At 37.4% G+C, this 25,992-nt stretch overlaps 1 protein-coding gene across 2 annotated transcripts in view; it reads left to right on the top strand.

Moving 5' to 3' along the window:
• The window catches only part of celf3a (cugbp, Elav-like family member 3a), a 37,784-nt gene extending 19,739 nt beyond the window's left edge, over window positions 1-18,045 (top strand). The window contains exons 4-15 of one of the 2 annotated variants that reach the window (XR_002651679.2): window positions 950-998; window positions 2,900-3,025; window positions 6,768-6,847; window positions 7,445-7,588; window positions 8,414-8,558; window positions 8,963-9,112; window positions 9,276-9,335; window positions 9,624-9,728; window positions 9,986-10,129; window positions 15,948-16,084; window positions 16,425-16,540; window positions 17,803-18,045. Coding sequence is in view for 1 of the 2 variants with exons in the window: in XM_007230566.4 (XP_007230628.3) it covers window positions 950-998; window positions 2,900-3,025; window positions 6,768-6,847; window positions 7,445-7,588; window positions 8,414-8,558; window positions 8,963-9,112; window positions 9,276-9,335; window positions 9,624-9,728; window positions 9,986-10,129; window positions 15,948-16,075 (1,131 nt within the window). In the remaining variant the exon portion in view is untranslated. The remainder of the gene's footprint in view (window positions 1-949; window positions 999-2,899; window positions 3,026-6,767; window positions 6,848-7,444; window positions 7,589-8,413; window positions 8,559-8,962; window positions 9,113-9,275; window positions 9,336-9,623; window positions 9,729-9,985; window positions 10,130-15,947; window positions 16,085-16,424; window positions 16,541-17,802) is intronic. The other variant, XM_007230566.4, reaches the window with a different exon arrangement.
• The last annotated feature ends 7,947 nt before the right edge of the window (window positions 18,046-25,992 follow it).

Here is a 25,992-nt window from a genome sequence, read left to right as displayed (position 1 = left end):
TAACAGTCTGTAAACCTCAGGCAGTGTTTTTCAGAGGTCTAACTTGAGAGGTTGCAAAAAAAAAGAACCTAAAGAGTAAAGGTGGTAAGAAAGGCCTTATTTTTTGTGAACAGCAACCAGTCGGTTTGTTTTCCATTGCAGAACTTTGCAGAAACTTTATTTTTTCCATTTTGTCTCTTCCTACATTTGGGAAGTGCAATTTGTGGTTTAAGAACAGGTTTTACACACACATTTCTGGACAAGCTGAGAGATAAAAAACTAGCAGTGGAGCATCAAGAGCTTTTGAATTTGATATTTTAGAATAAAAAAGCTACATTAATATATTACTTTCTCTATTTATTTTTCCCTCTCCCTTACTCCCTATCCACATATTTACCATCAATCCCTCTCCTCTTCTCCCCTCTCTTTTTCTCCTCTCTTTTGCAAGCTCTGAATCTCTCACCATTTTAATCTGGCGAGGGCTGTAAGCCAGATTAGCCGGCGAGCGCGCTTAATCCCATCACTCCCCTAATCTTGTGTGTGTGTGTGTGTGTGTGTGTGTGTGTGTGATTGTGTGTGTGCTTTTTCCTGGTGTAGTCCAAACAAGAGAGAGAGAGAGGGAGAGAGAAAGAGAGAGGGATTAACAGAGAGGGAGAGAGAGAGAGCACAAAAATGATCTGTGATGATGTTTGTGAGAGGGAAAGAGGTGGGGTCTTTAAAGCAGCCTGGTATGTGGATGTAGGATGGAGGGAGTGTAAAAAAGGAGGAGCATAGCGCCGCAGGTATGCAACGCGCTTTGGAACAGGAACACAGAGACAGATGGGCAGATCAAAAGATGTCAGCATCATCCCACATATATCCAGGCTGTGTTTACACTGCAAGTCTCTCACACACACACACGCACACACACACTTGGGAAAGAGAAAGAGATCAAGGATTATGACATGTGAATTGTGTTTGTGTGTTCCAGATGAACCGGCCCATTCAGGTGAAGCCAGCAGACAGCGAGGGCCGAGGAGGTAAGCAGCTGATGAACCGCAAACACCAGCTTTCAGTCAGAATAATGAAATAAAACAAAACTTAACTCAGATTTTTCTGTTTACTGAACAAGTAACTCGCTAATGTCGGAAAATCAGAATCAAAATCTCAGCAACATGAGTATCATCATGGAAACAGAGGAAAAGGTTTCACTATTCTGTATAACATGTCCAGACACTCATTCAGAGACACTTGATTAGAGAAAGGTAGATGCTGCCCTCTAGTGTTCAAAACTAGAAAAGGAGCTAAAACTTCCTTTATGTTTTCCTCTTTTTGCCTTTGGATTTCGCCCAAATTTCTCTTTACTTTTAAATAAGTCATTTACAATTTCTACCAACTTGTTAGGACTCACAACCCCCCCTTTCCCCCCTTTCACACATTGTTTCCAGTGCTGGGAAAGATAAAATAATAAAATGTGCATTGTCCAAAGCCCCTGATACATATGCATAGTAACCTAGCCCTTTTCTGGGCATTACCTGGAGAAGCTGTATGTGTGAACACAAACCGTATCAGTTATTGTAGATGATACCTTTACTTTTTCATATTTATTTATGTAGTGCGTTTTACAACTGATTTTGTCATTTTGACAAATCAGCTTTACAGAAATACGGTAGCAAGACAAAGAACAGATAAAAAACATTGAATATACAACATAGTACCCCCAGTAAGCAACAGAGGCAACAAAAAGACTGTAATATCACATGTACTGTCAAGGCTAACCTTCTAATGCTAAGTCAGGGTAATTTTAGATTGTGAACATATGTGAACAGAGCAGGTCAGTTTTGGGAGCATTAGCTGTGCACCATGCTGTGCCTCTTTCTGTAAATTGCACAGAACATTTCCTGTAGTAGTAAGAACTGGTTGTACACTCTGGATAATCTCTAGACCAAATACTGTGCATGTATTTCAGTTGATGTGTTTCATGCATGATGCTAACACATCGCCACTGGACAGATGAACACTCCTGAACAAGCACTGATGTTGCATTCCTTTTCAGAGTAGTAAAAGCAGTAGTATTATGCAGTTTAATTTATTAACAATTCAAATAAATCAATCATGCAAGCAGTACTGTCCAACTTCTATCTGTAGACATGTTTTGAAGGTGTTTGGATGAACAGAATTCTGCGAAACATATCATCAGTTTGTATCTCTAACAATGGTAACCTAGTACATCAAATCTGAGACACACATTGATTGGATTCTCTCTTTTAAAAAAGAACAAAAAGTAGTGCTGCCCAGATACCAGTTTTTTTTTTTTTTTTTTTTTGGGTGTTTTAAAATATTGTAAAATTATCTGAATAATTTAACTGGAAAAAAATTAACCTGGGTATGACGTCATTCCCAGCTCTGACATGTGACTTCTGAGGTAAATGTATCGCAACACCCAGGTCAGTTACATCATGTGATAAACACCTGCACTGGCTAGCATCACAATGAGTAATTGGGGAGCGGTAAGGCCATCCTACCCACCCATAGAGGGAGAGAGAGCAAGTACAGTTGGCTTTTTTGTCTCCCTCTTTCTCTGTATTAAGTAAATGAATGCAGTTAAACACAGTTGATGAAGCCAGTTATAACCACATGATCATAAAATACAAAAAGACTAAAAAATAGATGAAATAATTTAGTTTAAAATGCTGTTGTTTTACAAGATTAATAGTAATGAAACAATTAAAACAGCAAAGTGTGTTAATAAAGGGGACTGTAATGAGTGCTAATCAGTAAAAATCAATAATAATTAGTTGTAAATATTTAAGTTCTCTCTGTCTTTGGTCTTTTTATTGCTCTCTGTGCCTCATAACTGATTTTTCTTTCTCGCACCCTCTCACTGTCTTTTCCCGCCCATTTCTTTTCTCTCTGTCTCCCTCTCTCTTTCCCTCTCCAGACAGGAAGCTGTTTGTGGGCATGCTGGGGAAGCAGCAGTCGGATGCTGATGTGAGGAAGATGTTCGAGCCGTTCGGCAGTATAGAGGAGTGCACTGTGCTCCGAGGGCCAGACGGAGTCAGCAAAGGTCAGCAAGCGTTCAACACACGCAAACACCACTTCAGCTCAGCTGCATTATTAATGCTTCCTACTATAAATACATTAACAGGAGTGGTTCAACTGGTCAAGAGGTTTACTTTTCTTTAGTTTTACACTGGATTTACGAGGCTAAAGAGCAGCTAACAAATTATAGCAACTGGGTTTCCATCAATTAACAATAATAATCAAATGCTACAGAACATTATTAGAATAAGGGTAAATTTTCCTCAGCTCTGTATGACATATGGAGCAAAACAAGTCAACATAAAATTATTTTAGATGCAGGAGACAAACCACAGAGCAAACAGCAGCCAGAATTGACAACAAAACCAATAGGCTGCCGTTAGAAATAGTGAAGCTGTCTCAACCTATTTTGAGAAATGGTGGGTAATGAAGTGACATGGGTTTTATGTTTTTGATACATTTACCCCCCTGCTGATAAACCAGCTGCCTTTTATCAAAAGCCACTTAAAGTAGCTAAAACCAGATTAGGAAAAACTGAACGACAAGTTAAATATCAGAGCTGTATTTTATAATTATCATTTTTTAAGAATGATATTAACTAAAACACAGGGAGAAATTCCTTTCAGGTACTTACTGTTATTTGTTAGCTACTAAATGTTAAATCAGTGGTTCACAAACTGTGGGGCACAAAGCTTCTACAAGCTGTTACAGCTGTTTTTTTGGATACTTACTGTTCAGCGAGAAGAGCAGGAAACTGGCGCATCTGAAATAATGAACCTGTAGCATATTCTTCATGCTTTTGTTACATTGTATACATTTGCTACATCCTGCTCTTATTACCCATATCTGCTGCATCTGCATATGTTTGACATTGACTGATTGGTTGGTTCGTAGAGAGGTGTGCGCCTGACATCGGCATGTTGTCAGATTGGTGAGTTGCTTTTACAGGTGTTGTGCTGAAATTCTGCATCTCTAGCAAAATCTGACTCCCTTTGAGGGCACACATTTCACCCAGCAGAACTGATTACTCTCAGATTCCTTTATTTCTATGATTGTATGAAAGGTTAATCTACAGTTACAGTAGATACATATGTCTCAGGTGTAGTCTGCTAATGGTTTCTTTTCTTCTTATATCGTTTGACGAGTGACAGTGGCCTGCCTTACCTTCCTGTAATTGGTCTGAAAGTTTAAACCATCTAAAAACGGACTGATGCCTGTTATTTTGATTCTAGTTTCTGAGGCCCCTATGCTGTCTCCCCATATTAATTCTCAGACTGTAAAAGCAAATAAGACCTATACATTTACTAAAGAACTGAGAGAACATACTTGGTAGACCAGATATGGTACACAAGCCTTCACAAAGTGTATGGCTTCTAAGAGGTACATTTCAGGTTTTGGTGTCTTCATTGGTGATATTTAGCCTATAAACTTTGGGTGGCTGTATTTTGCATCATATCAGCATAAATATGGAGGACACTGGAAAGCATTAAGACTCAAGATTTCTTTATTCTTCATTCTGTCATGTCTCATAGTTATAACTGAACACAAACAGAAACCCCTGATGAGTTATATGGGTTTTTATTTGCATTTACATTGCTTTTTTGGCAAATTCATTTTCAGTGTAGTCTATTTATAAACTATTTATTTTTTATATCCACCTCAATCAAGTTCACAAATGTTTGTGCAAAATTGGCCAATTCTTATTTCTGTGCAGGATATTTGATATGTGAAATTCTGCCATAAATGATACCCTTATAGCTTCAGTCTAAAACCAAAATAAGGAATTTTCTTCATACAGCAAACATGTGAATAAGTCCCGGCTGATCTATGCTGGCCGCAGATGCGTGGTTGATGGATGCGTTTGTGTAGGGTGATTGTGCATGGGGCGTGTGAGTATGTGTGGGGGGCTGGAACAGATGATGCGCTTGCTGTGGTAAATCATTAACAAGCTTCAGTGTTCCAGTGTGTTGCTGAATGTAGGTCATAGGAAAGGTGTGACGCTCGGCACGACTCTGATTTGATTTGGTAGATTATTGTAATCTGGGTCTGATTGGATGAGGGATCGTACATGAGCAGACGGGAGCTGTGGGTTGATGGACTTTTGTGATTTCCAAATGCAAACGAGACGAGAAAGCTGCCCTGCTGTTGTATTATTCATTAGTGTGGGAGAGCTTTCTGTGGTAAGAGCTGAAAGCATGAGATACTTTAAATGCTATTCATATGGTTAAAAAATGCATTATTTTCTAAGATTTCTAGTCTTAAAAATGAAAGATTTAACATATAAGAGCTGGAAAATATGGAAAATATACAGCTTTTTTCAATTCACTGTCTCCCTGAGACTCATTTACATGCCTATTTAGCCAACCACAATTTAGCTCCTTTCACTCAAATGAAATAATGCAGGAAAAAATGACACATTCCTACACCTAATAATTGGGATTATACATAGGGCCCTGCCTATTTCCCTTCAGCCATATTCCAATCAACGTCTACGTCGCAAGCCTTTCACAGCGGTCGTCAGGTAGACACCTCTTGTCATCATATATATATATGATATATATATTACACCTCTGAAAGGCTCAACAATGAAGCTCACTGCAGTTTTAGGAGTGTTCTCAGCAGTTTTCAGTTCAGTGCTTTTAGTAAAGAATTAAGTTAATTTAATTTTAAGAAATCATTTAGTTCATCTCAGTCATAAAAGTGCATTAACTCAGTAATAGCCTGTAAAAATATGTTAAATAGGATTGACCACCAATTTTGGAAAACAACTGAAAAAGCCCATTTCACAAAAGACATGGTAGATGCTGTGCGGTAAGTAACTTGCCCCTCTATTTAGAGTTTTGGGTGTGTTTTTGATGAGTCATGTGTGGCATTCTAGCAGTTTCTAGACAGATAGTGTTTAAAACACACTGTACAGCCTGGGCTAATAATCATAGACAGTAAACAAACAGCTACATCTAAGCTGCTGATTCAGTAGTTCTTCTTAGTATTTATTTAAATGTGACACATTCAGATAGCAGTGAGTCTGTTAACAGTTTATTTAAGCAAAAATTGGATAAAGCCGTTTGTAGCTGGTATTATGGGGAAAACCGTGGGAAACTTCTGTCACCTCATGGCACATCTTTATATATTTCTTAATTTTGGTTGATACTAAATAATTCCAAAATGGATATGAACTGTATAAAAGCCATTGCCTGTGGTCTACATAATCACCACATAAGCACTGACAGAGCAGGTTTATATGCTGAAAATTATATATCACAATATTTATTTTGATAGACAGACCAATTAAAATAGTATTTTAATACTCTTTAATGCATATCACAATATTACATTTTTTTTATTACATTTTTGCTGCACTTCATTAAAAAAAAAAAAAAAAAATATATATATATATATATATATATATATATATATATATATATATATATATATATATATATATATATTTTTTTTTTTTTTTTTTTTTTTTTTTTTTTTTTTTGTACACTGTAGTGACATCTACAGTTGGGTCATTGTTGTATGAGTGTCTGCCAAATTTTGTTAATTTGTTAGATTTATATACGTTACATATTGTTAGTAATGAATCAGTTGCCTATTGCTGCATTTTCTCAAACTGATGTTTTATTTCTGCAAGAATTCTTTCACAACCCAAATGTGGTCCATATCCCATAGATGAAAAAAACTGGTACTGTACTACACTATACACACTGTATTTCTGCATTGTGCTATTGTGTATTAATTGAGTCAATGTTTGTGTGTTACAGGTTGTGCATTTGTGAAATATCAGAGCAACGCAGAGGCTCAGGCAGCCATCAGCGCACTACACGGAAGCCGTACTTTACCGGTCAGTCCCTGTCTCTCTTTTACTTCCACACAAACAATAAGACAACTCAAACACTCACACAAACACTCTGTTGTTCTTCACATTGTATCAAAAATTCATAATGAATGAATCAAAAGCTTGAGAGAGGTTTTTGAAGGACAAAAACACAAAAAAAGTTATGTAGATTAAATGTAATTTAAGCTTTTTAATTTCATAAACCAGCCTGAGTAATGTACTGTGGATATACAGGATGCTCATTCTGTAAAACATACATCAAAGGCATAAGATTAGAGAATGAATTAATAAAAGCCTGGTTGAACCAATAAAATGTAGTCTTTATTTTGTTCCATTGGGCATACAATTCAGGGTGCATCCCACATTCAGACCCACCAATGTAATGAGACACAAAGGAATACAGTCAGATTGAACACTTGAATTTCACAAGCTTATCAACAGAATGGATGCTTTGTTTTTGCCTCACCCCCGTAATATTTCCTCTCCCGCACGGCACTTCCAGAATCTATATTCAGCTGTACAGCACTTTGAAGCTGAAGACTTTCTTTCTTTCTCTCCCTCCCTGTCTTTCTCTCTCCCTTCCTCCCTCACTTCCTCGATCAGGGGGCCTCTTCCAGCCTGGTGGTGAAGTTTGCAGACACAGAGAAGGAGAGAGGCATCAGGCGCATGCAGCAAGTCGCGTCTCAGCTGGGCGTCATCAGCCCAATGAGCCTTCATTTGGGGGCCTACAATGCTTACACACAAGCAGTGAGTATTAACCTACCACCATACTACTGTAATACCATTATACAGAGCAAGGAGTGCGCCTAGAGTACTAAAGTGCTAAGTATCTATCATACTAATGAAACAGACATTCATAACTGTCTGTATATTTAATAACAACTGATGCACAGCCAATGAGTGCTAACCTACTGTTATACATACAGTACTTATTACTTATTGTTTACAAGCATGCTCCAACAGAGAGTTACACTTTATAGTGCCTACACACAGGTAGAAACACTGTACTTATAGTATTAGGTCTGAAACATATTTCACACAAGAATCTGTGAATGCAAAGGCCAATGCCTGGCCAGTGTTTCACAAATGCATGCTTCTGCTCCACATTTTGTGTTACTGTGGCGGTTAAACACTCAGGACTCAGGGGAGCGATAGAGGACAAATCACAGCGCCTGTAAACAAGAAAGGGTTACCGTCATGACAGTTGACTGGAAAAAAAACACACCAGCGGTACAAGACATCTTGTCTGTTGATGTAAACCCCTTTGTGGCAGTTCTCAGAATGCAGCTTTCCCTTGCGTTAAAAATAAATGTCATGTGCCACACTCATTACACCTCCCAGCTCTAGTGTCATAAGTACATTATCTAAATATAGTCTTTATTTTAGAAGAAATAAACTAATATTGTGAAGAAATCAAATTGTAAACCCAATAATGTCAATTAAATAGCGAGTTTAAATGTTACACCCAAATTAATAGCACTAACAAATGTTTGGCCCGATGGTATACCATTGTACAACCACAGTGAGCCCCCAAATTAAAACTTAATTTTTCTCTTTCTTTCCTCTCTTCAGCTTGTCCAGCAGCAGGCTTTGGTGGCTCAGTCCGCATACCTGTCTCCCGTAGCAACTGTTGCGGCAGTACAGATGCAGCAGCTGGCTGCACTCAATCCCAACAGCATCATAGCCACACCCATTGCATCAATCACTCCTTCCTCAGGTGAGCAGATCTCTTTCATTATGTATGTCTTCGTGAAGGACTTAAAATTATTTTATATTAAACTTTTGGTTATATGTACACTACCCAGCTGGCCACCAACATAATCACACATTGATTTTAGGTTAAATGTTGGTCATGACACAATTTTGTGCAGGGTACAGCAAAAATCTTGGGTCTCTAGAATTATGGTTGTATGCCTACATGCACTAAAAATAGACAATAGGTAGATAATTTGCACTGAACTTCTGAGATTTTTTTTTTTTTTTTTAAAGCTTACTCTATACACAGGAAAAGACAGCGTGATCCAAACTGTACAGAGTGCATTTTGATTTTAAATTGTTTAAAGTGATATGTGTATATTAAGCTTTATCTCAAGGGTAATTTTTGTAATTGCTGTGCTAAAGGTACGAGCACCCCTCCAGCCATTGCTGCCACACCAGTGCCTGCTCTGCCTCCACAAATTGCAGTCAACAGTTACCCACCCGTGCCTGCCCCACCTAGTGGGCAATCAGCCTCTGAAGCACTGTACACCAATGGAGTCCACCCATATCAAGGTAAAGCTAAAGCCACTTTCTAACACTGAGATTATAGTACAGTATACTATTTGTATTTGTAACTTTTTTCTTTTTTAACATTCAACCTTATTCTATCAGTTTATATATCTGGTTATGCCTCCTATTTACCATATATCTGTCTGTATTTTCTTGGGTTTTGCAGCTCAGAGTCCTGCCTTGGACCCTCTCCAGCAGGCATACACTGGCATGCAGCATTACACCGGTGAGGCATACAGAGTTGTTAAGCCATTGACTGCATATGACTCTAAATATCACATACAGTATAAGCAACACTGAATTGGAATTAACGTTTTCCTTCATAATAATAAAGAATAATAATAATAATTATTATTATTATTATTATTATATATTTATGTTTGTTAGCTTAATGAGCATAATGAGTTTTAATGGCAACACCATTGTCATGCTAAATAAATATGAGGACATTTTGAAAGGCTACACTTTTGTTCAAACATTATTCTAATCTTTCCTACCGTGACTCCACCCACAGCAACATATCCTGCTGCTTACGGATTGGTGGGTCAGCCATTCCCACATCAGCCCACCCTGGTTGCTCAGCAACCCCAGCAGCCACAGCAGCTGCAGCAGCGAGAAGGTAATGGTTACTTCCTGTCCCTACCCTCTAGGACCACAAGCATCCTGTTTTCATTACTCATTCTCCCCTTCCCTCTTCTGAAGAAAGGAGCTGTTTTCCTCTGAACCGAATGCTGAAATGTCTTGCTCTGTCAATGTAGCTTAAGAAAAAAATAAGATGCAGGATTAAGAAAAAAAATAAAAATGGTTAACATTGTGATTTTTGGATTTATTCAATTCTAAACTCTTATCTTCTCCCACACCCCCTGTATCCATCAGGTCCAGAAGGCTGTAATATCTTCATCTATCACCTGCCTCAGGAGTTCACAGACTCTGAGATGCTGCAGATGTTTCTCCCTTTCGGCAATGTCATCTCAGCCAAGGTTTTTGTTGACCGTGCCACAAATCAGAGCAAATGCTTTGGTGAGTCAGAAAGAGAATGATAAATATGACACAGTTCAAAGTGAAGTTATCATGATGTTACTCTCATAATAAAGTCTTAGATCTGCAAAATGGTGAACTGGAATAAGAGAAGGAAAATGCTGTTTAGTCTTAGTCTATTTAAAAACATTTATCTCAGCTGTAAAACAATACATAAAATTAGTATAAATATGCCTTATTTGAGGGATGGGAAAGTTCGATTTTTCTGCTTATGAACACCTGATTCCCCTTACTCGCCTTAATTGCCAGGCTTAGTAGGTATTTGTATTAGAGAAGAAAAATGAGCAAACTGCTGAACACTAACTTAACGTGACTGACCCTCGTTTTCCAACGCTGCCTTATTAGGGCCCGAGCACCGAAGGCGCAGGCAAAGCCTGCACCGGAGGTGCAAAGCCCTATTGTTTTTGGTCCGTTTATTATTATTATTATTATTCTGCCTCTTTGCGTCCATTTTTGAGGCATTTCCGATACTTGAAAACTCACGCATGTTGGCACAGGCCTCAAGCTCGGCGAAAATTTTAAAGTTCCATAGAGGCTGGACTTTGGCGTTGTTCAGGAGCTCTATAGCGCCCCCAAACGTCGGCAGTGGCCGGGATGAAGTTTGTCCAACGTGCACCAACTTTGGTACGCTCATTGACCTCGTCATAATCAACAAGAATCACTAGGTTTTATTTGACTCCGCCCAACAGGAAGTCAGCCATTTTGACAGGAAGTTGCAAAATAAAAAGTTTCCCGCTGGGTTTCGGAGTGGTTAGGATGTTTGAAAACTCCTAAAATTTTACAGAGCTATTTGGCTTAGGCCATACTTTGACCGTAAGTTGGAATTTCGTAAATTCGTCTTTCATCAGCTCTCTAGCGCCACCTATTTTATATCATATTTATGAAAACCTCTCAGCCTCTTGATGATTGGCAGATTCAATAAGTCTTTGAAATTATTTAGGAATATTTTGTCGTTTTTCTCATGTGTAGCTAGAGGACTCTACAGCGCCCCCTATTTTGTTTAGGCCATTAAATTAGCTGTAGCTGTCTCAAAATTTCTCCAATATTCTCGATTTTTGGCAACAACATAGAAACTATCATCCTGCACATATTACCCTTTGGCTTGTACTAGCTCCGCCCAACAGGAAGTCGGCCATTTTGAAATTTGTGGAATTTTTACACATTTTTCACGAACTCATTCAAACTCCTCCTAGAGTCTTTGTCAGATTATCTCTAAATTGGGCGTGGGTAGGCTCCAGACATACGTGGTGATAAATTGCGAAGGAATAGTCGATAGCTGAAACGATGACGTAATGGCAGGCAATTAATTTAATGGAGAAGCAACACTAAACAAAAGTGAAACCATGACACGGTCATAACACAGATGATTGAAAATTCATGAAACTTGGCAAAAACACAAGAGACATCATAAGACACGTTTTTAGCATTGGTAAGACTGACTCCGCCCAACAGGAAGTCGGCCATTTTGAAAAAAGTGTGTTTTACACACATTTTTTGCATACTTTGTCGAACTCCTCCTAGGGAATTTGTTGAATACTCTTGATATTTGTCTGTAATAAACTACTAACATACTTGATTGTAAATTGCGAAGGAATAGTCGATATCTTAAACGAGGACGAAATGGCGGACAGTTGAATTGCTTGAGATGCCCCGTTAAAACAGGAAGTGAATACATTCTGGTGTTAGTAGGTGTTTGAGGAGGTTAAAAAGGTTGAAAACTCTTGAAAATTTACAGGCCTGCTTGATTTAAGCAGTAGTTTGATCTGAAATTAAAATTTCATATATACGTATTTCATTGGCTCTATAGCGCCACCTAGGTTTCAATGCATATTTGACATTACGGGAATGCTCAAAACCTCTTGAAAATTGACAGATTGCATAAGACCTAAAAACACCTTAACAAATATTTTGACAATTTTTTCATGTATAGCTAGCGGACTCTACAGCGCCCCCTAATTTGTTCATTTAATAAATTAGCTGTGGATGTGTCAAAATTTGTCTAATCTTCTCAAAGTTTGGTAGGAGTGTAGATAGTATGACCCTGCACATATTTGCAATTGGCTTGTATTAGCTCCGCCCAACAGGAAGTCGGCCATATTGGAATTTGTAATATTTTTACACATTTTTCACAAACTCATTTAAACTGCTCCTAAAGTCTTTGTCAGATTACCTCTTATTTCGCTGTAAATGAACAACAGACATATTTGATGATAACTGCCAAAGGATTAGTTGATCGGTAAAACGGTGACCCAATGGCGAGCAATTGATTCACTAGAGACGCAACACTAAACCAAAGTGAAACCATGACACGGTCAGAAAACAGATTTTTGAAAATTCATGAAACTTGGCAAAAACACAAAAGACATCATTACACACATTTTCAGCATTGGTAGGACTGACTCCGCCCAACAGGAAGTCGGCCATTTTGAAATATCTGCATTTTACACACATTTTTTTGTGTACGTTGTCAAACTACTCCTAGCAAATTTGTTGAATTCTCTTGGTATTTGGTAAAAATAAACATTGAACATATCTGATGATAAATTGTGAAGGAATAGTCGATATCTCAAACGAGGACGAAATGGCAGATGGTTGAATTTTTGAGATCCCACATCAAAACAGGAGGTCAAAACCTAGGTAATGCCAGGTGTTTTGAGGAGGTTATAACAGAGAAAAACTCACAAAATTTGACCGGCCTGCTTATCTAAGGCTGTTCTTTGATGTAGAATTAGAATTTCAAATACATGTATTTTAACAGTGCCATAGCGCCACCTGTATTTTAAATGGATATTTCACATGTTTAACAGGATAGAAAACTCTTGAAAATTGGCACACTCAATAAGACCTCAAAATTACTTTTACCGGTTTCTCGGTTTGGCCCGGTACGATTTGCGCTGTTGTGCGAGGGCCCTACGTCCCCCTGTGACAGGGGGACAACTCGTTAGGGCCCGAGCACCGAAGGTGCAGGCGAAGCCTGCACCGGAGGTGCAAAGCCCTATTGTTTTTGGTCCGTTTATTATTATTATTATTATTATTTTTATTTTTAAACTTCGCGCCCATTTTTGAGGCCTTTCTGATACTCAAAAACTCTTGAATTTTGGCACAGACATCAAAGCCGGTGAAAAATTTGAAATTTCACAGTTCCTGGGCTTGGGCGTTGATCAGGAGCTCTATAGCGCCCCCAAACGTTGCTAGTGGCCGGGATAAAGTTTGTCCAATGTGCACCAACTTTGGTACGCTCATTGACCTCATTATACCGATCAAGAATCACTTAGATTTATTTGACTCCGCCTAACAGGAAGTCGGCCATTTTGGCAGGAAGTCGCAAAATAAAAAGATTCCTGTGGTGTTTTGGGTGGGTTACGATGTTTGAAAACTCATAAAATTTCACAGGCATATTGGGCATAGGCTGTACTTTGATGTAAAATTGGAATTTTTCATATTCATAATTTATCAGCTCTCTAGCGCCACCTATTTTATATGACATTTATAGAAAGCTCTTAGCCTCTTCTAAATAAGCAGACCCAATAATGCCTTTAAATGATTTCGAGAAATGTAATCGTTTTTCTAATGTGGAGCTAAATGACTCTACAGCGCCCCCTATTTGGTTTAGGCTAATAAATTAGCGGTAGCTGTCTCAAATTTTCCCCAATGTTCAAGATTTTTGGTAGAAACATAGATATTACGATGCCACACATAATACCCATTGGCATGTATGAGCTCCGCCCAACAGGAAGTCGGCCATTTTGAAAAATGTTAAATTTTTACACATTTTTCACGAACTCATTCGAACTCCTCCTAGAGTCTTTGTCAGATTACAACTAAATTGTCTGTGGATAGTCTCCAGACATACGTGGTGCTAAATTGCGAAGGAATAGTCGATAGCTGAAACGATGACGTAATGGCGGGCAGTTGATTTAATACAGACACAACACTAAACCAAATAGAAACATTAGCATGGTCAGAACACAGCTGCTTGGAAATTCATGAAACTTGGCAAAAACATAAAAGACATCATTACACACGTTTTCAGTGTTGATATGATTGACTCCGCCCAACAGGAAGTCGGCCATTTTGAAAAACGTGCATTTTACACACATTTTTTGCATACTTTGTCGAACTCCTCCTAGGGAATTTGTTGAATACTCTTGATATTTGTCAGCAATAAACTACTACCATCCGTGATGATAAATTGCGAAGGAATAGTCGATATCTTAAACGAGGACGAAATGGCGGACAGTTGAATTGATTGAGATACCCCATTAAAATAGGAAGTAAATACATTCTGGTGTTAGTAGGTGTTTGAGGAGGTTAAACAGGTTGAACACTCACGAAACTTTACAGGCCTGCTTGATTTAAGCGGTCCTTTGATTAAAAATTTAAATTTCATATATACATATTTCATTGGCTCTATAGCGCCACCTAGGTTTCAATGCATATTTGACATTACGGAAATGCTCAAAAACTCTTGAAAATTGTCAGATTCCATAAGATCTAAAAACACTTTACAAATATTGTGATAATTTTTTCATGTGTAGCTAGCGGACTCTATAGCGCCCCCTAATTCATTCGTTTAATAAATTAGCTGTGGATGTGTCACAATTTGTCTAATCTTCTCAAATTTTGGTAGGAGCGTAGATACTATGACTCTGCACATATTTGCAATTGGTTTGTATTAGCTCCGCCCAACAGGAAGTCGGCCATATTGGATTTTGTAATTTTTTTACACTTTTTTTCACAAACTCATTTAAACTGCTCCTAAAGTCTTTGTCAGATTACCTCTAAATTAGCTGAGAATGAACATCAGACACAGTTGATGAAAATTGCCAAAGGAATAGTTGATCGCTAAAACGGTGACGTAATGGCGAGCAATTGATTGACTAGAGACGCAACACTAAACCAAAGTGAAACCATGACACAGTCAGAACACAGTTGATTAAAAATTCATGAAACTTGGCAAAAACACAAGAGACATCATTAGACACGTTTTCAGTATTGGTAGGACTGACTCCGCCCAACAGGAAGTCGGCCAATTTGAAATATCTTTTACATACATTTTTTGCGTATGTTGTCAAACTACTCCTAGAAATTTTGTTGAATTCTCTTGGTATTTGGTAAAAATAAACATTGAACATATCTGATGATAAATTGTGAAGAAATAGTCGATATCTTAAACGAGGAGGGAATGACGGACGGTTGAATGTTTGAGATGCCACATCAAAACTGGAGGTTGACACATAGGTAATGCTAGGAGTTTTGAGGACGTTATAAGAGAGAAAAGCTCACAAACTTTGACCGGCCTGCTTATCTGAGGCTGTTGTTTGATCTAGAATTAGAATTTCAAATATGTGTTTTAACAGCTCTATAGCGCCACCTGTATTTTAAATGGGTATTTCACATTTTTGGCAGGATAGAAAACTCTTGAAAATTGGCACACTCAATAAGACCTTAAAATTACTTTTACCGGTTTCTTGGTTTGGCCCGGTACGATTTGCACTGGTGTGCGAGGGCCCTACGTCCCCCTGTGACAGGGGGACAACTCGTTGATATTGTATTAATTTATCAGATGTGAATAGTTTTCACATCTCCTCAGTAATACAACTCTGGCATTGGGCCAGCAAAACAATTACCACAAAATGAGAATATTAGTTTCTCATGTAAATAGCCTGTAACAGTGATTAAAAGTAAGTTTTATAATAATATTTCTTACAGTTATTATGAAAGCAGCTGTTTCCACTGGTAACGAGGTATGTGTGCATTGCCTCTTGGCTTATCAGACTACATCTTCTCACTTTTGCAGGTTTTGTGAGCTTTGACAACCCAGCCAGCGCTCAGACTGCCATCCAGGCCATGAATGGCTTTCAAATTGGCATGAAAAGACTAAAAGTGCAGCTGAAGAGGCCGAAAGATGCCAACCGTCCATACTGAGATGACCAGGTGAGAATAAGATGAGGAGGAAATGATTAATGTATCATTAATGACAGAGTTGAAACGGTTAAATGGTTGTATATGCTTTAAAGTGTTTACAGTAAATTTGGCCCTCTTTCATAATGTTCTGCTAACTGTTTAACATAAAAATTAAAATCTGATTTTAACTGATGTAATTCTTAGCTAAATAACTGTGTGAATAACACCTTAAAGAAATGCATAACTTGAAGTGAAAGAGACGCCAGACAATAACCAGTTGATTAATTTTTACTTTTTTTCATTTATTGTTTTTGTGCTGTGTCATTGTTCACTCTCCTGAAACCAAACAAACAAACAAACCAAACAAAAGCTCATCCACACCCAAGGCTGCCCCGTCCAATCATAACTGGTGTGGAGACCGCGTCGCTATGGCTACGGTGGCCTAGCAACCAATAAAGCTCTCCCCTTCCTCTCACAGCGTTTGTTGTAAGTTGATTGGCCTGTGTTGGTTGCTGTGGCGATATATTCCTGCCTGTGATGGTTGCCATTAGCAGTTTTGTTTTCTGGCCCTTTTGTCTTCTATCCTCCATGCTGAGAGTGCATGGCGGGTTACCGTGGTGACCATGGACTGTGTTTGGTGCGTTGTGACTTTCTCTTTTTGTTTTGTAAATACTGATCAATAACTGACGTTACCATCATTTCTAACTTTTTAAACTTAATGTAGCTTAACTGAAAATAATGTAGAAAATGTAGAAAAATCACACTAAAGTGAACTCTATTAAAGCTAATCATCCACTTCCATTAGCTTAGCTCCATTACACTAGTGTTTGGACGGATTTTGTTTTTGATCAGTCTCCTCTGTGTTTTGTTTGGTCATGACTATTTCTTACAACTATTCCCATGCGTAGTCTGGTGGTGTTTTAGTTACTGTGACCGTGGGGGATCCAGTGTGGTTGTATTTGATCAAGAGAAAGTTTGTGCTAGTGGGTATGCTGTTTCGTGCAACGAATGAAGTAATGAGTGAGTGAGTGAGTGACCTTCTGAGAGAGTGTGGGTGAGTAAGTGAAAGAGTGAGTGAATGAAAGAGTGAGTGAATGAAAGATTGATTGACCTGTGTGAGCATGGGTAAGATTGTACGAGTGAATGAGGGAATGAATGATGGAACAAATTCATCCACTATCTCTCAAACTTCTCACGTGAGGTTTGAGGTGACAGTCTGTGATTGTTATGGTGACATAAGTGACGCATTGTGCTGACCAAAGAACAGCATTCCTCTGTAGGAATTCTGGGTTTTGTAGGAAAAAAAAGCACAACCTGCAGCCACACCTTCCTCCTTTAACTCTCCGCAGAACTGTTTTTAAAGCAGACACTCAGTTTACGTGTCCACTCAACACGTTACTGATTACCGCAGCAGCTATGCCAATCAATTCAAACGTACAGCCCAGAATTCCTATGGTGCATGTTGGAAATTTGTTTGCCTGCCAGAACTCTTTGCCCCACTTGAAACAGCCACTAACACGTGAACACACCTTTTTTGACCATACACCCATTCACTGGCTCAATACTTAAATAATTGCATGGACGTATGGTAAGATCACTGCTACTTTAATGCCCCACCAACACACCACCACCACCACATTTATGACCTGCCCCCCTCTCATGACCCACAGTCATTTCCAGTCACCTAAACCTTGTTTTTTCTCTCTCTCCTTTTTCTCATTCTTTCTCTCCCCCTCTCTCTTTCTCAGGTCAAACAAACGACAAAAAAGAGGACTGAAGAAGTTGGTTTGGAGAGAGTTTAACGGAAAAAAAAAAACGCAAACAAAAAACTTTTTTTTTCTCAGCTACAAATTATGGGACCAACTGCTCGTTTGAAAGACCAGATAGAAAAGAAAAAAAGAAATCACAACAAATATATACGTTTAACAGATGAACCTAACCTGCAGCACATGGCTCAGGTGTAAAAAAAAAAAAAATAAAAAAAAGAAGAATCTACATTTACAACCTCATCAGTATACAATATATGACTGAACTATTTGTAGGCACATTCTGTACAGCTAGTCACTGGCTAAAACACTATCGATGCAATGTCACAGACTTGCACATTCTTTCATGCGCACTATTTTCAAAAGTGTGTGTGTGTGTATGTGTGTGTGTGTGTGTGTGTGGGTGTGGGTGTTTTGAGCGGTTCCAAGGTGCCGTCTCTTTGTGAACAGACACAGCAACACTCTGCACATAAAATGGGACCAACACAAACACGTCACGTCCGTGCAAGACCTGAGAGCCGGCTTAAGCTCACACTGGACTACTGCAGTCTGGACTGTTGAGCGCCGGTTACGTGTATATAGAAATTTATTCGGGCCATGAGAAGGCATATCAGTCAGGGGGGAGGGAGAGAAAGAGGGTGGGAAATGGGTGGGTTATTTATGTTTATGATTTATTTATGCTCATCAGTGCAAAGCATTAAGGGGACGTTAGCTAGAGAAAGAGAATCTTTTGGGTGTTGCGAGTAGAAATCACCTGCAGGCTGAGCTCAGTAGCAACGGAACACAGAAGACAAGGAACATCTGGGAGTTCTGGAAGATCAGGAAGGAGGAAAGAAAAACGGGAAAATTTGGGCCATGGGTGGGAGGCGGGTTAAGAAAATGAATATTGTCCATGACAGTAAGGCCGTAGTTAGATTTTACATTTCTGAATATGTTTAGGAGGATTTTTTCTCATGAGAAAATAGAGTGGAAAGCATTTTAAAAAATGTATTTCATTGTATATATCATGGTTTGAAAATGGAGGTTAAGAATCTGATGATTATTATTATTATTATTATTATTATTATTATTATTATTATTATTATTATTATTATTATTATTATAGCATTCTCCTTGGTTCCAAAAAAGCTAATTTTTTATTCTTTTTTTAAACAGTTGATTAATTTATTGATTTCTTGATGAAGGCTGTTTTTTAAATTATTTATGAAGATAGAGATTCACTGGCAGATATGCTTTTGAATTACAAGTATTTTTAACTTTTATTTACAGAATTACAATTAATGAACAATCATTATCTCTATTTATTTTCTCCAGCCCTTGTTTCACAATCTGTCAATTATGAGAAAAATGAAATAAAATTTTAAATACCTTGATGTGCGTTTTATTGTGAGCGATTTTATCATGTGACAATTTAGTCTTTTGTCATTTTGAAATTTTATTTAAAACTTTATTTTAATAAAACAAAAACTGTGCCCTATTTACAACTGCCTCTAAACGTCAGTTCAAAACATTTACTATGGGTATTCAATGTCCAACAGTGTATTTTGTTTGCACACTATATATTCTCATGCATTGTTGTATTATTACAGTGTTTCAGACACTATTACAAAATGGCAGAATCACAAAGTTGTGTTCTGTTTAGTGAATAAGGCACAGTTTTGGACTCATCAGTTTGTCACAATAAGAGTTGTTAAAGCTGCGAGATACATGGGGATCATTACTGCTGCGCTGTTCCAGCCACAATTCAAATCATATTACGATTCACATCAGTGTTTTTATTGTTATTGTCTTTTTATTTAGACTTCGATTTAGTTTTCCAAAAATAATTAATTCAGATTTGGTCAGTAATTGTCCTATCAACTGAAGTATATTAATTAAAAGTAGCCTATATTTTTCAGAAATGCTTTTAAAAACATGCTTTATTGCAACTTTAAAAGTGTACTTTCATTAATGTATTTTTTTCTATATATTTTTTATATTTAGCTGAAAGTATACTTTATTGTCATTTTAAGGATTATATAAAAGGTATTTTAAAGTTTTTGTTTAATATATTTAAGGTGGTGGATATTAGTAAAATGGAACTCCTATTTTTTTCTGGTGGTCAAAGTAAATTTTTTCCAGTTACTTTGACATCCTGTAACTATATGATTATATTATACTGCGCATTCTTTAAGTTTATTGTCAATGTGGATGTATCTTATATCAATGGTCTGCTGCCAGACTGGAAATTTCAACACAACGTAAACAAATATGGGATCCTTTCTTGTCACACAGAATAAGGTGGATAGGAGGGAGAATAAAACTCTACCAGTGGAACTTAAACACACACACATCATCAAAACAACACAAACAACCCATCTCCACAAAGCTTTGTCAGGAGTGTCCAAAATTACAGCCTTTTTTTTTGTAGTGGCCTGCGAGGTATGAAGATGACAACTCCAAAGAAATGAAAAATGGACATCAAAAGCAGAATAGTGTGGGTGTGTGTATGTTTAATTTGTCAGGAATCAGTTGCCGTAATGAAGTAGTATAATATTAAGAGACATAATCAAATGAAACATCAATTTGAAAAATCTTAGTTTACACAACACTGTCAAAGATGGATAAAGATAGTAACTCAAGTAAAATGGTGTGTAAATGATAGTAATCAAGAACATGTATTATTATAAGTGGTATATTTCATTATTTGTTTTATTACAGAGTCTGTGGCCAGTGACTAAACATATTTCCCCTTCTGGCCCCCAACTAAAAAGGTTGAACACCCCTGTTAAAATTCCATATTTAAATCTACTTCAGTCTGCACAATTTGTCTGAAAAAAGCAAAAAGAAATTATTCTGAAGCTGTATTTAAACATTACCAATATGGCCTAATTACAATTTAAATGTACTACATTCTGCCTTAAGCTTTTCAATTGAATACATAAAATATGCAAAATACAGTCAAATATATTCAGTTTATTGTTTTTCCCTTTATTTTTGTCATTAAGCTTTTCAGGTCCAGTCAATAACCGAAAATAGTAAACATCCAGTGTATGAAATTTTGCAGTAAACTGCCAAGGCAATTAAGGAAAACTAATTAATTATATATATATATATATATATATATATATATATATATATATATATATATATATATATATATATATATATATATATATATATATATATTCATTGGTTAACAGCTTACAGCCTGTAAGTAGCAAAACCTTTGTAGTAAAGCAGTATTGGAACAGATAGTTTACGCTTTCATTATAATTACTACAAAAAGACACAGAAACACAGATAACTCTGTAACTATTAAAAAGTATTTCCTTTATAGAAATTACAGAAGCCAGAGGGCAGAGTACTGTTTCCTACTTGGAATTTGGAAAATAAAAAAAGGGTAGGAAGAGGTCTGGCTGACCCCAAATGGCAACTCCTTTAGGCACAATCCCATTTCACCTCTTGACACTACCTCTCTGGTTGTGCATGCAGCCTAGCAGTGTGGTGTCCTGATTCTTGTTAGTGTTTGGGCTACCTTTAAACTGAGATTTTTTAAATTCACACTTAAAACAGAGGGCAGAGAATCACTAGCAAGATGGTGGCACAAACAACCTTGATAAAAATTAATATATTATTACCATAGTTGTATGTGTGGTTTTAATGTTTTATGGCCTTTTTTTTCCATAAGCATAAAAATCACTAGTGGTTCATTTTAGTAGCTAGTTAATTAGCTAACTTCCCCATTCCACCTTAAATGGCGACATATACCAGAGGCTGCATAATTTAAGGTGGAATGGGGAATAAAAGCAAATGGATAATAATTCATTAATTTCTGCACCACCTGCCACCTTTCTGAAGACATAATGCTCTTTACTAGTTAACAGGCAGTTAGGTTGCTGAACTTTAGCGCTCCACTGGTATAGCTAGCTATCTGTACTGGGTGCTTGAAGGGTTGTTGCAATTATTAGGGGAGGATTTCACCCCTTCCTTTATCTGTAACTCTGTTCCAAGGTAAAGAGTTACTCTCAAAAACAAGGGGTAGGGTACAACAGAGAACTGGCACTGGACCTAAATCTTAGTTTGAGCAGTGATGGCAAGGCATAACATTAGTTGTAACAGTGCTGTATGGCCTTCACCTGTCAAACCTCCAAACAAACTTGCACTCAGGACTTTTGTGTTTATTCATGTTGCGGCTACTTTCCCTACTCCCTATTCTATTTTGCATACTTATTTTGATATCTATTTTCTAGAATTTTATTTTTATATAATGTTATTTTAATTTGTGGTGTATTAAAATGGTAGAAAACGCTGTGTTTCATATGTAAGTGTATTCATATGGAATACTGTCCATACACGTAGAATGCTGGGTCATTGGGTTTGCCTAGAGTGAGGGGTCTTGGGGTTCATTGGGCCGGGGGCCGAGAAATGAGAACACCCCACATCTGTTTTTACTCTAAACTGTTGGACTTTTGCCTGAAAAACATACATATGTCCTTTTATGGTAAAGCTGAGGTATAAAAACCCTGGCTTAGGACAAAGGAGGGGAGAGAGCTATGGATCAGATTGGGGAAACCTCTCTCCAAGCAAAACCGGTTTGCTTGTTAATGATGCTGTTATCTTTTGTACTAATTATTCTTTTTTCTGTAATAAATTTTCTTATATACAAAGAACAGTATCAGCGAAGACTTATTTCATGCATCTACATGGCATCACAGCTCAAGATACTACAGAATGGCGACCACGAAGGGACTCTCGTTGTGGCCTGTGCTTTCGTACTGCTTCAGTGCTTCCACCACTGCTACAGCCGGCAAAGGAAGGTGAGCATTTTTCACATGTGCTCTGGTGGAAGTGGTGAAGTGTGTGTGTGGCTGTTTGGGTCGCAGAGAAAAACCTGCTCCATGTGTGTCTGTCATGCTGTGTAGATGTATGGGATAATGCTTTGCTCTAAATTGGGGTAAAAGTATTTTAACTAGAAGGGGTATAACTGCAGTAAGGAAAAATGAGAAAGAGTTAAAGAAAAAATGAAGAATAAACAGAAGTGAAATAAATAGTTATCTGTAGGAAGTTTAGGGGATGAAGCTTGATAAATGGTCAGTTACTGCATGCTAACTTCTTATACTGGGCCCGGTTTTGAAAGTTGTAAGACATGAGTATTTTGGGATTTGTTAAGCGGACATGGGCTTTCTCTGTAACTAGAGTTAAGGTAACAAGGCATAAATGTAAAGGGATAAATGACCCTGGCCAGGGAGCCAGGGGAGAGTAAAGGGATAAATAAAGCAACTACTGCTGTGGGTATCGTACGGCGTGAGTACTTTAAGATGCGTCCGATTATGGCTGAGCGTGCGTTATCCATGTGACAGAGTTGGCTGAGGAACAGAGAAAACTTTAGAGTAGTGTATCAGAGGAATTGGAAAAGCATGCTAGGGAAAAGAAGAGAGGAAAAATGTCGACTAAAATGAAGTTAATTCTGAAAAGTCCGGAATGCGCATCCGGTTTTCTATGTGTGTGGGAAAATACATGGAAGTGTGTGTGTGGTTTGTGTATGTTGCGTTTTTGTCTTTGTCTTTGTTTTTTATTTTAGTTTTTCTGTCTTGTAAGAAGCAATGATGCTGGTTGTCATTGTAGAAACTTAGAACTAGAGAATCATAAGGTAATTTAAATAAACCACTAAATGAGCCACAGACAAGATGCAAAGACGGATGATACAGTACTCGAATACTGGTAAATGAGCTTTGCATTTTGTTCTAGATACATAAAGCATTAAAGTATATATATATATATATATGCATAGATAGATAACGGTGGACAAGAAAGTGGTGTTTTTAGGGCATCCACAATATGGTAGTGAGAAGTTAAGTATATGTGTGAATGTTGAGGAAAAGCATGTGTGGTGTATGGTATGCGCTGTGAGTCTGTGTTCTCTGCTGCGTACTGCAGGGAGAATCATGTGTGTGTGTAAGGAGCTGTTGGCTGCGCGCCTGGATTGTGAGCTGGGTGAGACTTTTGTGTGTGTGTGCGTTCTGTTTAAAACTTACTGTTAAACTGCTGGAATTTGTTAGACTCGCTGACAAATTCTGGAATGTCACTGTAACTATTGTTAGAATAGGTCTATATGATTAGTGTTAAAGAATTAGATTTGATATTTGCTGAAGGTAGAGTATAATTAATAGGAGAGGAAAATTAGGTTATGGAGATAGTGTGAGATGGAGAGTTTTTGTAACATAGAATGTTAAGTGCTTTATATCTGTGTAAACGCAGACTAATAGTTAAACTGTATTGAGGGCCGTTGGGGGTCTGAGGTGTCGATGGAGAATTTTAGGTAGAAGCTTAAAGGGCCTGTGGGTTCGCAAGGTGTGAGTGGGGTGGACGTATGACGTCAAAGTTGGCTTTGGGTCCTGCAGGCGTTCACGGTTTTCTCTTTCTCTCTGATAAAGTGGTCAGAGGGCATCAGCTCTAGTTTAATATACTGCATGTTGGCAAAACTGTTTGCATGATGGGATTATAGTGAAATGTAGAAGGAAAATATATATATATATTATGTTTCCTAAAAAGAAATAAACTAACTTACCAAGTTTAGGAAAAATAAAATAAATATTAATGTATAAATACTGCATGTTCCTGCCACAAAACTAGGAAAACTAAAAAGTAGTATGATAAAAGAATGAGTACTTTAAATGTGCCGTTTTTTTTCTCTCTCTGTCTGTGTGTGTGTGTAGTTATGTGTTATATGTTGTATGGTGTATGTTTTGTGTCTAATGGCCGATAAGAAATAATTAATAGATAGGGTAAGTAAATAAGTATATGAAGTAATACAAATAAGTGGTAGTCTTGGAATGAGGAGGAAAGCTTATGAGTTTATGAATAAGTGTTTAGTAAGCATTATATATGGATTGGATAATTATTATATTAGTGTTATTAGGAGTTATTATCTATGAACCAGTAAGCAAGAGCCAACTGATCAGAACAGAGGCACGTAAACCTGAAAGTTGGTCATAATAGCTGAATTTGGGAATTATAACAGTGGGTTTTAGTGGTGCCTTCTTCCTCTTGCTAGCCCTTCCTTTCTCGTCTTTTCTTCTTCTCTCTTTCTCTATGGGTCTTTTGAGGGACCTCTTTCTCTCTATATATCTATGTGCTAGGGATGTCTTTCAAAGAAAAAAAAAATAGTAAAACTGTGGAGTATATAAGTATTGTTAGAAGACTGTGCTCGTATAAGTACATTGTAAGGGTTCCAGATGTCTCACTGTTCAGAATCAAGAGAATGTGCGGCCGTCAAACAATTGAACATGAGAGATTCTGAAAATATTCAGTCACTCTACTGGCATGTGAGATCTCTGGAATTATAGTAGTGAAGTAACAATACAATTGAAGAAAGAATTCTCAGTAAGTTCTCAGAGAGCTATGTGTGATAAGAAGATCATGGGTATTATAAACAAAAGAGGAGAATATTAACAGTCTGTCAGAAGGTGTTTAAAAAAAAAAAACTACCTGAAAAGAAAAAAAAAATAATAAAAATAAAAGTTTAAAAGGATTGGATGAAACAGAGAGCTGTTTCTGTAGGGGAATTTGAGTTTGCTAACTGAAAGATTAAAGGGTGGTGAAGCTCTCTGGGGGGTATATAGCATGAGTACCCGTCTAGTAAATGAAACACAGATGTTCTTAGTATGTAATGTTCTCATACTGAGTGAGCTGGCTATTGTTTACATAGTTGGGATAACATATACTGGCTGCAAGCCAACAGCAGTTTGCTGGAGCTTGCTTCTTAAACATAAGACCAAAAGAGAAGAACAAGAAGGAAAAGATAATAGTTAAGGGGAAAAGTCATTTAATGCATGATGAGTTATTCTTTGTCACAATTTTTAAAGTATAGTAAAGCTTATCGACTTAGATTTACTGTTAGTTGTTTTGTTGATTTTACTCATTTTGGACTTTAGTTTAATGTAAGGTCAATGCACTCATTATGTATTTAGTTATATTTTACCTTAAGTGAAGCAGATTTGATACTCTCATAGAAAAGAGAATGCTATAGTGTTTGTAAACAGCAGGAAATAAAAGAAGTATTGGGAAAAAATTCTGTAAAAAATTATAACTTAATATTTGGACATGTGGGAAAAAATCATTGCTTGGTTGCATCACAATTGCAAATAACGGTGAAGCATGTTTTGTTTTTAAGTGTGTTTTTGCAGGACA

This window comes from Astyanax mexicanus, chromosome 3, assembly GCF_023375975.1.
Source record: "Astyanax mexicanus isolate ESR-SI-001 chromosome 3, AstMex3_surface, whole genome shotgun sequence".
NCBI classification, from domain to species: Eukaryota; Metazoa; Chordata; class Actinopteri; order Characiformes; family Acestrorhamphidae; genus Astyanax; species Astyanax mexicanus.
This window is presented reverse-complemented; position numbering and strand designations above follow the sequence as displayed.